At 35.1% G+C, this 14,630-nt stretch overlaps 2 protein-coding genes across 3 annotated transcripts in view; both read right to left on the reverse strand.

Moving 5' to 3' along the window:
- The window catches only part of LOC106143373 (espin), a 112,693-nt gene extending 98,953 nt beyond the window's left edge, over positions 1-13,740 (reverse strand). Inside the window, exon 1 of the mRNA XM_060948872.1 lies at positions 13,307-13,740. Within this exon, the coding sequence (XP_060804855.1) occupies positions 13,307-13,740 (434 nt within the window). The remainder of the gene's footprint in view (positions 1-13,306) is intronic.
- On the reverse strand, positions 1,999-7,649 carry LOC106143453 (uncharacterized). Of its 2 annotated transcripts, none has more exons than XM_013345547.2 (2): positions 6,426-7,649; positions 1,999-4,920 (listed from the first exon to the last, which is right to left on the reverse strand). In XM_013345547.2, exons 1-2 carry the CDS (start codon positions 7,357-7,359, stop codon positions 4,859-4,861), a joined length of 996 nt encoding a protein of 331 aa, XP_013201001.1. In that variant the 5' UTR covers positions 7,360-7,649; the 3' UTR covers positions 1,999-4,858. The 2 variants fall into 2 exon arrangements, with proteins under 2 accessions (XP_013201001.1, XP_060804750.1); XM_060948767.1 differs by having other exon boundaries at positions 6,426-7,638.
- Positions 13,741-14,630: the final 890 nt, after the last annotated feature.

Here is a 14,630-nt window from a genome sequence, read left to right on the forward strand (position 1 = left end):
GTTACTTCATTTTCCTGCGACAAATATACATATCATTAATTTTACATTTACCAACTTTAGAGAAAGAAATGAAGAACTTCTTTCATATATATATATATATATATACTTATTTAGAAAAATAAATTCGTTTTTCTTATTACGTATGTGGAACTAGCGCATATCAAACTTTTCAATACTAAGTAGACATTAAGTATTTATGTTTAATTCTGTAAGTATTAGCATGTAGATATCTTAAGTTAAATATGTTAAACGATATTTATGCACACGCCATACCGTTCCAAATTTCATATCTCCTCTCATGGGTCTACTGGAAGGAGATTTCTTTTGAAATAAGTAGAACCTTTGTACTAGAATTACTGTATTAAATGCTCCTGTATATAATTTTGCGTACATAAATAAATAATAAATAAAAAGACAGTAGACAGAATCATTAAAAAGAAAATATTTTTTATACCAGATTTCTATCATAAATCGCAGGCAACTGATTGAAAACGGAGTGAAATGTTGTTTTGTTTCGCTCTAACGAGTGGGCAAACGACCACTTTCCACCGACAGCCGCCCTTAACATTTATGGACCATTACCCAGCAACAACAATCATGATCAGTGAAACTCATAAGGCTATGGTTTTGTTGTATTTCAGTCACTTACGGCTTACGGCTAGACTAAGAGCTACACAGATTATAAAGACTGCCTTTTTAAAAACCAAGCAATAATTCTTAAATGTTTTTAAATGTTTAAATTTCTAAAATGTTTTTAAATTTATTGTGCCGTGTGGTTCCCGGCACCAATACAAAAAAGAATAGGACCAGTCCTTCTCTTTCCCATGGATGTCGTAAAAGGCGACTAAGGGATAGGCTTACAAACTTTGGATTCATTTTTAGGCGATGGGCTAGCAACCACTATTTGTCACTATTTGAATCTCAATTCTATCATTAACCCAAATAGCTGAACGTGGCCATTCAGATTTTCAAGACTGTTGGCTCTGTCTACCCGGCAAGGGATATAGACGTGACCATATGTATGTATACATGTATGTATATCATAAAAATGGCATCAGCAGAAGCAGATCGCTTAGTCCATTTAGCCAAAGAGCTGATAAAATTGCATAAGAACCTACATAATAATATTTTCAGTTATAGGCAAGCTTACGGCTGCAACCATGATCCAATGGAAACTATGTACCCCTACAAAAGATTAGTGCAATCAGACAGAGGTCGGTTTTATTAAAAATCTGGCTTTCACAATCCAGGAGATCACGACACGGCCCTCAGCTATGACAATGAAGAGACAAGGAGGAGGACCTTATCCAGAAACTGATCATATACTCTCAAGAGTGAAACCTCCAGGGTGGTGAAAATGCAAACTGGGACTAACGCCAGGGTAATGATTTAAATGTTATGAAAGCAAAACTCAAAGATATACATACATACATACATATAGTCACGTCTATATCCCTTGCGGGGTAGACAGAGCCAATAGTCTTGAAAAGACTGAATGGCCACGTTCAGCTATTTGGCTTAATGATAGAATTGAGATTCAAATAGTGACAGGTTGCTAGCCCATCGCCTAAAAAGAATCCCAAGTTTGTAAGCCTATTCCTTAGTCGCCTTTTACGACATCCATGGGAAAGAGATGGAGTGGTCCTATTCTTTTTTGTATTGGTGCCGGGAACCACACGGCACACTCAAAGATATTGTTTTACTTTGTCCTACTGCTATAGTGACCATAAAAAACATTTAGGCCAGAGTTGTTTCTTTGGTCGAATCTAAACGTATCGAACTGGGACTTACGCCAGGGTAATGATGAAAACGTTATAAAAGTGAAATTCAAAGATTTGTTTTACTTTGTCCTATTGCTACAGTGACCATAAAAACCATTTAAGCCAGAATACAATCGTCTCTGTATTCGGACGTTGTTTCTTAGGTCGAATCTAAAAAAGTAAAAGTAAAAAGAAAGTATTCATAAAACACCATTGTTCGGGAAAGAACATAAAAACGTTTGAAATCTTTAAAATGTTTTATTTATTAATTTAACAAGATAAATCGACGCAAACCAAAGCGGAATAGAAACGGAAAAGGAAGCAGCAAAACAAAAATGTTGCCATCAACAAATATTATGTTTTTTTTTTAATTGAACATAAATTGGCGAGGAGCCTTGCAAAAAAATAAAACTAATCGCTCCTGAATTATAAACTAATAAACTTAGCGTTCACATATATATTCTTAATATTAAACTTATTAATCATCATAAATTGGCAATACAGCTACCTTGTTTATGGCTCGTTTGTGAACACTCTGACCATACTTGACCTCCACTACTCTTACTTTACCGTCTGAGCCTGGATATAAATTTATGACTCTAGCAACAGGCCATTTAAGTGGAGAGCAGTTATCTCCAATTAATAAAACCAAATCCCCCATTCTAATATTCTGCTTAGCCTTATGCCATTTGGGCCGTGATATAAGCTGAGACAAATAATTTTTATGCCACGCCTTCCAAAAATCCTGTTGGATCTTTGTACATTTTCTCCAGAACTTCAAAATATTTGTGTTACTGTTAGAGGTCAAATCTGGTTCAGGAATACTATTTATTGGAGCTCCACACAAAAAATGAGCCGGAGTCAAAAAAGAAAAATCATTAACATCTTGTGATAATGATGTCAAAGGTCTTGAGTTCAATATTCCCTCAATTTGAACCATTAATGTGTAGAACTGTTCATATGTGAAGCAAATTTCTCCAATAACGCGCTTAAAATGGTATTTAAAAAGTTTAACAGAAGCTTCAAAAAGTCCTCCAAAAGTAGGGCTATAAGATGGAATGAATTTGAACTCAATTCCCCTTGTTGTACAAAAATCTGAAACATTGTCCTTGTGGACTTGAGAATTATTCAAAAGATATAATTGCCTTAACTTATTATTAGCACCTTTAAAAGTTGATGCATTATCACAGAAAACGGTAGCTGGGATTCCTCGCCTGGAGCAAAATCTTTTAAAAGCTGCCAAAAAACATTCAGTAGTGAGATCAGATACTAACTCTAAATGAATGCATTTAGTTACAAAGCAAACTATTACTAGCACATAGCCTTTACTAATAATGGATCTGCGAAGAGTTGACTGTTTAATTTGAAATGGCCCACAATAATCCATTCCAATCTGATTGAACACCCTATCCTGAGTAATTCGAGCACCAGGTAGTGATCCCATTAATTGGCTAGCCCGTTCTGCTCTAAATTTGAAACATATGGTACATCTATGAACTACCTTTTTTATTTCTCTTACTGCACTTACAATATAATACCTTTGCACTAAACTAGACAAAGTTAATTTTAATCCTGAATGCAATAGTGACAAGTGCTCATTGCGTATGATAAGTGTTGTAAAATGACATTTATTTGGTAAAATTATTGGATACTTTTGATTATAAGGCACATTGGCATTTTCCAACCTTCCCGCAACGCGCATTATCCCTAATTTGTCTAAGAAAGGATTAAGAGATTTAACATTTGTTTTTATAGGTATGTTTTTTGCCATACATTTAAGTTCTTGATTAAAGTGTAAAGATTGAATGTACACAATCAAGCGTGACATTGAGTATCTAATTTCAGAAGCAGTGAGATTTCTTAAATTCCTATCATCTTTGGCAAGTTTACAGTTATTTATAAATCTAAGAACATAAGCATATATACGTTGCAACCTAGTTAACGTTGATACATTTGAAATAGGAAACATTTCTTGTTGTATGCTACAATTAACAACATTGAGATCATTAATATCGTCTGATATAACCTTATTTAAACTAATTTCTTTGGGAATGAAATTTACATCATAAAGTTCTTGTGGCCCTTGCCACCAAATTTGGCAAGAAGCCAATTGAGTGGGATTTAAACCCCTAGACAAGCAATCAACAGGATTGTCTGACCCATTAACATGAAACCAATTACATTCTTTCGTTAATTCATTGATAGTACGTACTCTATTTTGAATATATTGTGGCTTATTATCAGATTTCAACCACCAAAGTACTATCTGAGAATCAGTAAACAAATACTTATATCTAAAATTAACATTATGAAATAATGATAATATTTTCTTAAACAATTTGGCCAGCAATACTGCACCATTTAACTCTAGTTTCGGTATGGATATTTTTGCATTAACAGGGGCAATTCTTGATTTACTACAAACTAATGATACATGCACCATTTTTCCATGTATAGCTCTTATATAAACACAACTGCCAAATGCAATATTTGATGCGTCACAATAGCCAATTAGATCTACATGGTCAGCATTACATATTTTAAGATTTCGGTCTATTATAAGGGGATCCATATTCATTAAATCACAAAAGAAATTATTCCAAGATAATAACAATTTATCAGGTAGTGGATCATCCCAAGACAGTTTTTCAATCCATAGTTTTTGTATAAATTCTTTTGCCTTTGTGACAATAGGGCCAGCGAGGCCCAAAGGGTCAAAAAATGTCGCAATACAACTTAAGACAGTTCGTTTCGTCCACTCTTTAGGGAGTTTACCTTCTGGCTTGCATATTCTAAATTGATCATTTTTCATATCTAAAGATAATCCTAAAGCCTTTAAAACAGCTTCATTGTTATCAAATTGATGATGTTCAGAAAATACTTGCTTATCCTTTGGAATATCAGACAATACCTTATTGCTGCTTGAGCTCCATTTATGTAGCTCAAAGCTTCCAAGCCTTAATAAAGTAATTAATTCATTACATACCTGCTTTAATTGCTCAATACTGTAAGACCCAAAAAGACAATCATCGACATAGGTATTATTCAACAACACGCTGGCTGCTAATGGATACTTGTCTCCATACCTTATTGCTAGCTCAACCAGGCATCGCGTGGCGAGAAAACTGGAACTCCTGACACCATATGTAACAGTTTGAAGCTGCAAGCACAATAATGGATCATTAACATTACTTCTCCAAAGGATATTTTGTAAATGATTTTGTGAAGGATCAATTCTTATTTGCCTATACATTTGACGGATATCACACAAAGCTACAAATTCATATGAGCGAAATAATACTAATATCTCGAACAACTTCCTTTGCACTGTGGGCCCATTATAAAGAACATCATTAAGACTTAAATTTAAACTTGTTTTGGCACTTGCATCAAAAACAACTCGGAGACGGGTTGTCTGACTATGCTCTCTTATGACAGGGTGATGGGGCATAAAGTAATATTGATCGATGGGCATCTTTGATGATGCTAAATCGATAAACCTGCCATGTCCTAGGTCAGAATACTCCTGAATAAACTTAGTGTAATTCTTCTTTAGTTCAGGATCTTTGCTAAATCTTTTCGCTAAACTATTTAATCGTTGCAATGCTAAATTGAATGAGTTTCCCAATGTTAAATCTTCGATTGGTATTTTGAGTGGCAACCGCACCTGAAATCGATTATCGATTATCTGTACCGAATTTTTAAATTCGGCTTCACACACTTCGGTCTTTGCTATACCCTCTTTCTCAATTTCAGGAATATGTTGTTCGTCCCAAAATTTTTGAAGGAGGGAATCTACACTCTCATTATTACTAGAAATAGCATTTAAAACAACAGGGTTTTCATTATAATTGACAAGACAAATATCGTCTCTTTTTATATTTCCAGAAAGAACATAGCCAAACTTAGTTGATAACAGACATAAATTTCCTTCACATAATTCAATTTTGTCCGGTAACATAATTTTAAAGAATATGTCAGAGGAGAGAAGGAAAGATATTTGGCCTGGTATATTAAATTCATCATCAGCTAAGTTAATATTGTCTGGCAAATTTATATCTTTTAAGTTGAATTTGTTTTGTGGCAGATAGGTAGTTATATTGTCTACCACAGAAAACATTGCATTGCATATATAATCATTGTGCAATGAATTTAACATAATATTCGCAGCCTTGGTGATTAATTGCTGTTTTTGACCTAAGGCTGATACATTAACTTCATGTTTGAATGTGGGCAAACCTAGCTCACACATTAAATCGGAAGAAATAAATGAAATCTGAGACCCAGAATCCAAAAGACCTTTTGCTAATATAAAGGAACCATCGCTTTTAAAAATCTTAACTTTGACTGTAGGCAACAACACCATACTCCCATAAGAAGCACTATTTTGACAGCACACCTTATCATCCTCATGCAATACTGTATGATGCGACTTACTCTTACAAATACCACATTTAAAGAAAAACTTGCATCTATTATTATGAAGGTTAAGACAGATCTTACACAGTTTATTGTTTTCAACAAATTCTAGCTTCTCATTAATGCCTAATAATTGAAATTTTTGACACATAAACAACTTGTGATCAGATGATTGACAAAACTTGCAAGATGGGGATGTACTTGCATGATTTGAGACATGAGGTTTAGAAAGAATGTGAGACTTACCTTCTGAATGCTGACTTTCTTCAAAACTCAAAGCTCTCTTCTCCACAAACTTGAAAAAATCATCCAAGGTTGGTAAGGCATCTTGGTTTCTATCTGTAAAGTAAGCCCTGCAAGAATAAGAATCTAACTTTCTCATTAAAATGGTAATAACTATCATGTCCCAATGCTCCGTCTTTTGACCAAGCCCATTTAAAGCTCCTAGTAGTTGACGAGCTGATGAAACAAACTGTCTTAAGTTCTGCGCAGTACCTTTAGAGATTGCTTGTATGTCTAGCAGCTTATTAATATGATGAGTTACTAGAATACATTTATTGTCATATCTATTATTTAGCAACCTTAATGCATCATCATAAGAGCTATTTACTAGAGGTAGACCTTCAACCAGCATTAGCGCATCTCCCTTCAAATATTTTCTTAAATAGAATAGCTTTTGTATAGGAGCAAGGTTAGTATCACCACCGATTACTGCCATAAACATATCCATGAAGGTTTTGTACTGCACCACATCCTTTCCATCGTAGTATGGTATTTCAAGCTGAGGTAACTTCCTGGTCATGGCGCTATACTCCGGCGTGGTATCCTTAAAAATCGTGCTATTGTGGTTTTCAGGCCCCTTCGCAGAATTTAATATTTTCTTCATGCTGCTTATTGTAAATAAGCACAGTTCTTCTAAGTCATCCTCCTCAAAATTAGAGTCGTCAATTTTATCATCTAGAAGCTGCAAACTCAATTTGTGGCTTCTATAAGAAACCAGCGAATCTTGGAGACCTTTAATTCGTAGCTCGATGGATTCGCAATCGACGAGTACTTGTTCTTGTTGTTCCATGGCGAATTTTTGCGCCCTTGTTAGCTGCCCTTTAAATTGTCCAATTTGGGCTATTAGTTTGGTTCTCTGGAATGCTGGATCATTTGAAATCGCAGATTTATGCGCCATTTTATAATTATAATATTGCCTTGGCTTCCCGAATTGTTGGTATGCGTGTTTTATAAAGCTTTTCCTTGAATGGCGTCAAAAATGGCGGCACGGCACGGCGTCGGATTTTTATTTTTTAACAATTTTGTGTTTTTTACTAAATTTGAGATTATATTTATATGTTCCCGGGTTTCGGCACCAATTTTATGTTCGGGAAAGAACATAAAAACGTTTGAAATCTTTAAAATGTTTTATTTATTAATTTAACAAGATAAATCGACGCAAACCAAAGCGGAATAGAAACGGAAAAGGAAGCAGCAAAACAAAAATGTTGCCATCAACAAATATTATGTTTTTTTTTTAATTGAACACCATAACAAAAAAAAAAGATAACAAACAAGAATATGTACAAAAAGAGACATGTAGTATGGTGTTCCCGAAATAGTACCCCCCTCAGCATAATGCTGGCTGTAAACAATATGTTACTCAGCCAACGCTGATCTTATTTATCACTAGCTGTGCCCGCGACTTCGTCCGCGTGGATTAGTTATTTTGGGCATCATTGAAGCCCTCAAGGATGAATAATTTACCCCGTTTTTTTTTCACATTTTCCATTATTTCTTCGCTCCTAATTGTTGCAGCGTGATGCTATATAGCCTAAAGTCTTCCTCGATAAATGATCTATTCAACGCAAAAATAATTTTTCAATTCGAACAAGTAGTTCCTGAGATAAGCGCGTTCAAACAAACTAACAATCAAACTCTTCAGCTTTATAATATTAGTATAGGTTGTTGCTAGATTAGCAATTTTTGGAAATGCAGCGTTAAGAAAATGACGGATAGAAAAAAACGTTAGAAATGTAAACTTTTATAGAAACTGAGTTTTTTACTACCCACATTATAATATTGTGTTTTTTACTATTTTTACTATAGAAACTACCTTTTCGTGGAAACACTTTATACTTATTTGAGTACAGCCTACATCCCTATTATATCCCGCGGTGTCATCTGTAGTAATACGGTACAATAAATCCCGCTTATCGTACATTGTATAATCATTCATAATCAATTGTCAGAGCGCCGTTGTCTATGACAAACCGGGTCAGGCTTTTTTATTATTTTTATTGTCTTTTGAAACTAACTGTTTCGCTTTGAAAAATATTGAATGCAACTTATGTAACAGCTTTACCATTAAGTGAGAAATATGCCTGCTTCTTACCATAATAGTGTCTAAATATGCTTATGAAACTAATTTGGTTACAGACTAAAAATAGAAACATTTCTTCACTTCCTAATTTATATATTAGTACTAAGATGAAATGAAAAAAATAATAATAACACTTGTTAAAAGAATCTGTTAAATTTATGTGTATGTGTAATAAAGAGTTTACAAACAAACAAACAAACAATCAAACATGACTATAAGTGTATCATAAAAAACTAAGAATGCAGCTATAAAAATTTTCGCAGTTTGTAATGATATCCAGAATACATACATATAATCATGTCTATCTTTTACAGGGTAGACAGCGCCAGAATTGGTACGGCAGTGACGCTAAGAGCTGTATAAACTAACTGTAAATTGAGTCAAATATTATGAGTAAAAGGTTGCTTTTTATTGATTATATCGGAGACTCTACCTACCCCTCCGGGAAAGAGGCGTGAATTATGTATGTATGCATGTAAAGGATTGCTGGCTCATCGCCTAAACGAAGAATCCAAAATTTATTAGCCGTTCCCTTGATTGACTATTCCAATCTGGACGGAAAGAGAAGTGCCTGGAAGACGCTGTTTTTTCTCACTACAAGACCGAAATGAATGTGCTCAATTCCCTAAGTCTCCTTTAACATCATCCATAGAAAAAAGATGAAGTAGTCTATTGGCACATTTTATTACTTATCCCTGAATAAAACACGTATTTCCCCGTGGGACAGACATCCAGTGCTCTGTGATATAACTCAATCAAAAAGTCAATATCCGCCTTACTTTCTTTTTCATCGCAGTCGACCACGACATTGATTATTCAGGTTACAAAACCGTATCTATTTCGATTTAGTGTGGTAGTCTTGTGATTTACGAGTTTGCCAGGTCATTCAAAGGTCGTGGGTCGAATTAGGTATTTTTGTGAAATTGTCCAATTCCCTAATTAAGAGACTTAAAGAAAATATTAACCCGTGTGACGTAACGGACGTGAGTCTATTCAATGGAAGTCGTTAAAGGGGACTATTATAAATCACTAGCTGTGCCAGCGACTTCGTCCGCGTGGAATAGTTATTTTGGACATCATTGAAGCCCTCAAGGATGAATAATTTTCCCCGATTTTTTTCACATTCTCCATTATTTCTTCGCTCCTTATGGTTGCAGCGTGATGTTATATAGCCTAAAGCCTTCCTTGATAAATGGTCTATTCAACACATAATTTTTACAAGAATTTTTCAATTTGAACCAGTAGTTTCTGAGATTAGCGCGTTTAAACAAACTCTTCAGCTTTGTAATATTATTATAGATAAAGTTTGTAAAGACGTGTGGATGTGTGTTTGTATTACTGTTTCACACAAAATGGACAGATTTTGATAACATTGAATGGAGTAGCAGACGTTTAAGGTACCTACTAACTTTAACTACATAATATTCGTTATTTATTCAAATATATTCTTCTTATTATGCTCAATCATACTCCGTGAGAGAGCGTTAAACTGATGTAATAATATTTATAAATTAACATACACAATTTACACCTTTTAACTACTTAATTGTAATTTAAAAAAGCATTATACTTTCACATGAAAATGGCCTTAAACCACCCACTAGGTGGTCTAAAGGCCTTATTATTGCATGAAAATACTAGATTGAAGCCATTTTCACCGGTTAAAAGTAGATCTTTGGGGGAGGTTTTGCCCAGTATATGTACATTCAATCACATTGTACCGAGTATACTTTATCCCTTACGGAGTAGACAGAGCCAATAGTCTCGAAAGGACTGAAAAGCCACGTTAAGTTGTGTGGCTTGTCCTATACTAGTAGGTACCTGAATTTTTTGCACTTGATAGGAGTTTTAGATGTGATTTTAATAATGAAAGTCCCTAAATTTGGGGACAAATTTTCCAACCGCGTGTGTGGTATTCGGTTGTTTTAAATTTTAACCCATTTTTTCGCACATAATCTGAAGCATCTAAAATCGCCACTGATCAAGAATATTGACCGATTATATTCTTGATCAAATCGGGGACGTTTAGTTCAAATAAAAAGACAGGTCAAAAGTAGGTACCTACTCAACCGATGAACTTTTATAAAAACATGAAGCAAAATTAGTGGAAAGATCTCTGCCTACCTCTCCGGGAAAGCGGTATGATTATACATAGATAGGTATACGCGTACCCCGTAGTGTTTAACACAATTTTACCCAACATTATATACACGCATGCAATTCTACGGATGTAGTTAGCCGCACCTTTATAATCATAGTCAATCATACTACATACGCACCTTTCTCCTTATAATCAAACGCTAAGGTTTGTATAAACGCAGGTTTAGTTCATTTTATAAATGTTATGTTGTTATTCTACTTTTTAAAATGCCAGGGTGAATTAACTTTCATTCAAATTGATATAAGTTACGTGTGTTACGCTGTGTTCTTTTACAATAAATAATTACTCTATGCCATAGTTATAATACGCTTTCTAAAGATACATTATCTTCTTACTTAAACATCTATATAATTGCTCACTTAGAAACTGTTGCCCACGACTTTGTTCACGTGGATTTTGACGTCGGATGTTCGCCTCTGAACCAAAGGGTTTTATTAATAGCTTTTTAGGTTATTTTAGTATCACCTCTGAACTTAATTTCAATGCAATTTTATGAATATGGATAAATATCTTGGTATCGTCTTGTCAAAGTCAAAATCTGTCGGTAAATTATGTTTTTGTAGAAACAGTGATTGTCGAACTATTGTTTTTCGAGACTGTGTCCATCAAGCAAAATGTGGACAACCATTTTTCAGGTTTATGCTGTGTCTACCCCGTTAAGGATTTGTATGTGTGTGTTAATCAAAACAAGTTTGGTCAATATCATTTTCTTTGTACATATCTTAGTACTTATAGTAAGTTTTCTGGTCATGTTACCTTTTTGATTTTATTCCGGAAAATGTGACGGCCTCTGTGGCAGCGGTATTGCGCTTGCCTGTGACGCCGGATGAAACAAACTTTTTCTGATTGGCCAGGGGTTTGGATGTTTACTTATATAAGTATTCATAATAAAAAATTGTATCGTTAAGTTAGCATCTCGTAACTTATGTTTCGAACATACTTCGAGGCCAACTCAATATTTATACCAACCTCAATCTAAAATACCAACAAACGACCAACAATAGGTACCTAAACAAATCTGTGACGACGGAAAATAAAAAGTTCCCATGCATCTTTATTTATATTTATTCAAGCAGTAATTATTTAAAAAATCAAGTTCAGGACTCGGGGCGAATCCGAATAAATAAAACTTCTTGTCTGTGTTCAACAGTAGTGATGTGCGAACAATATCGACAAATGAACAACATTTTCGAATATCTTCTTTAACGACAATAACAAAATTTAAAAAATACAAACATTCGTATAATCACTTCTATATCCATTACGGGGATGACAACTGTCTTGAAAAGACTGTTAGGCCACGTTCAGCTGTTTGGCTTTATGATAGAATTGATATTCAAATAGTGACATGTTGCTAGCCCATTACCTAAAAGAAGAATCCCAAGTTTAAGAGGCTATTAGTCGCATTTTAAGACAACAATGTAAAAGAGATGGAGTGGTCCTATTCTTTATTCTATCGGTAACAGTCTTGAAAAAAATAAAATTAAAAATATATACAAAGTTACGTAAATTGATTGATTACATCGCCCATTACTCAAACTTCTTTTGCCATATCAAATCAACGTATCACATAAATCAATATTGAAACGTTACAAAGTTACGATCGAGTTACATGATAGGGGAAAACTCAAGAAATGTTTATTTCAAAAGATCTTAGGATATTAACCTTTTGTGGCAATAAATGGTAGTGCGATGCATTTATGTGTATCGATGCATGAATGTTGCACTGCATATTAATTGAGAAACGTAAACATAGAGTTGCTTGATCCGCAATGTTAGGCCTGGAATGCATTGGCAGGAAAATTATAACGTATGTAATTCACTGTGCTTGTCTTGGTTGACAGGAAACAAGTGAGTCAGTGAAAGACCTGTGTGAAGTGTCTACCTCACTTAAAAATATGTTACATATTATTATAAATGTTAAGTTTGTAACTCCATCACGCATAAACTACCGAACGGATTTTCATGAAACTGTGCATTTAAATAGCTTAGATATTTATTAAAAATAATAAATTAAAATGTATAGAGATCTAAGGCCGACGAAGTCATGTCAAGTTACTAATGATTTAAAAAAATAGTTTTGCTGATGCGTGACCGCTTGAGTATCTAAGCGTGTAATTTCTCGATTACGAGTTCTAGGGTCATAATCAATGTATTCCCCTCTTTGATTATCAAATAACAGGCATAAAGGTTAAAAAAACCATCGTATCGTTATTAAGTGGTAGGCTTATAGAATGTTCCCATAGGTAAACTGTACAACGGAATGGCGCCGTGTTTTTGTTCGGTAATAAGAAAATATGTGCAATCAAGATAATTTCAAAGCTGATTCGTGACGCGGCGCATATTTTCCTTGCTCTATTTAAACTGGAAGCATCTTTATGATGAAAGAAAAGTTTAACCGCGTAATTTGATAAGTACCTACCTACCTAACAAAATCTTAGCTGCTGACTTTTAAAAAGTATGTTACTTTTAACAGTATTTCTTATCTTACGTTGGCTCGCATTTAGAACGGTTTTCCGTCAATCAAATATTTCATGATTAGTGATTTGTTTAATTGAACAGTATCACTGATTCAATATTTAATGTGGTTTATGGACTTACCCGAAATTCCCGGGATAGCACACAGGGAACCGCCTGCAAACGTGACCACTATTCGCTCTCTTGCCGCTGAAGTGCTGTCCACCGTTGAAGATCACTTCCGAGCAACATGGTGACGAGCATCTCCCACTGTCCGTGCACTCTGTCCCGCAACACGACCTGGACCCATCGGAGTACCAGTACTCATCACACGGGACCGAATACCGCCATTCGGGACTGGCCCTGTAACTGTACCGGTGATCCCAACGTATGGTACTCAAGTCCGTACACCGCTCAACGTAAGCCCCGGCCAATTGATCCATGTATTGCTTGTACAACCTCTTCTGCCGCTGGCTCTGCGACACATGGAGGCGGAGGACGTTCAAGAAACACATCTTTAACCCTCGCAGGATTCGGCTCAGTGTGCCGGCACTCTCCACCAGCCGGTACGTAGGCATGTGCTCGACTACCCGAACCGCCGGACGCGACGCTTGCGGAATCTTAGAGAAAACTAAGACATTTTACTATCGCTATTAAGCGACGATGCGAATACTTCGTTAACGAGCATTCCGATGTGATTTAACTGATTTCCCGAAGCGGCTTTTGATCAATTTTGTTTGTTTTTAAGAGCAATTTTGTTCTTTTGTAAAACTTTGTTTAAAAAGTTAACAAAGAAATGGGATAAATTTTTGTTTGATAGACGATAAAAACTTTTGAGTTTACATTTTGAATTTCGCGCCAAATTGACGAGTGTTTTGAATTACTACTATTCCAAGTGTGCGCGGGAGCCCGCGCGTCGCGTCGTATCTGCCGCAGCACTGCGCCGCCGGCGCTCAGTGCCGACAGCGGCGCAACAGTAATCATAATCGCTTTACGTTAAATTAGCTTGCATTTCCCGACTTTAAAAAACGGAAACTGTTTACGGAGAAAATACGGCGCGACTGAAAATAATTAGGGTCATAAGCCGTAACCAGCGCTCCATTTTTTCCATCACGCTTCGTATACTTGATGACCATTGTAAGTGGCGTAAATTGACGTCGGACAAAAGATCAATCCTTGTTTAATTAGAAGAGATACAATAATTAAAGAAATCACAAACAACTACAAAGTACTACATAGGTAAATTTATAAATTACGGTCAAATTTTTATGCAGTTTGAGGTTTTAATCTACTTTTTTATTTCTTTTTAATCTCGTATAAATAGCAACAACATGATTTTAATAGTTTATGTAACATTTAAACAACGCAACGATATCTCTTCGGAATTGTTTACTTTTCGAGTGAGACGAATTGTGATTTTGGAGCAGGATGTAATGAATAGAAAATATGGAATTTGTAACATGTTTCA

Source organism: Amyelois transitella, chromosome 17 (genome assembly GCF_032362555.1).
Source record: "Amyelois transitella isolate CPQ chromosome 17, ilAmyTran1.1, whole genome shotgun sequence".
NCBI lineage: Eukaryota > Metazoa > Arthropoda > Insecta > Lepidoptera > Pyralidae > Amyelois > Amyelois transitella.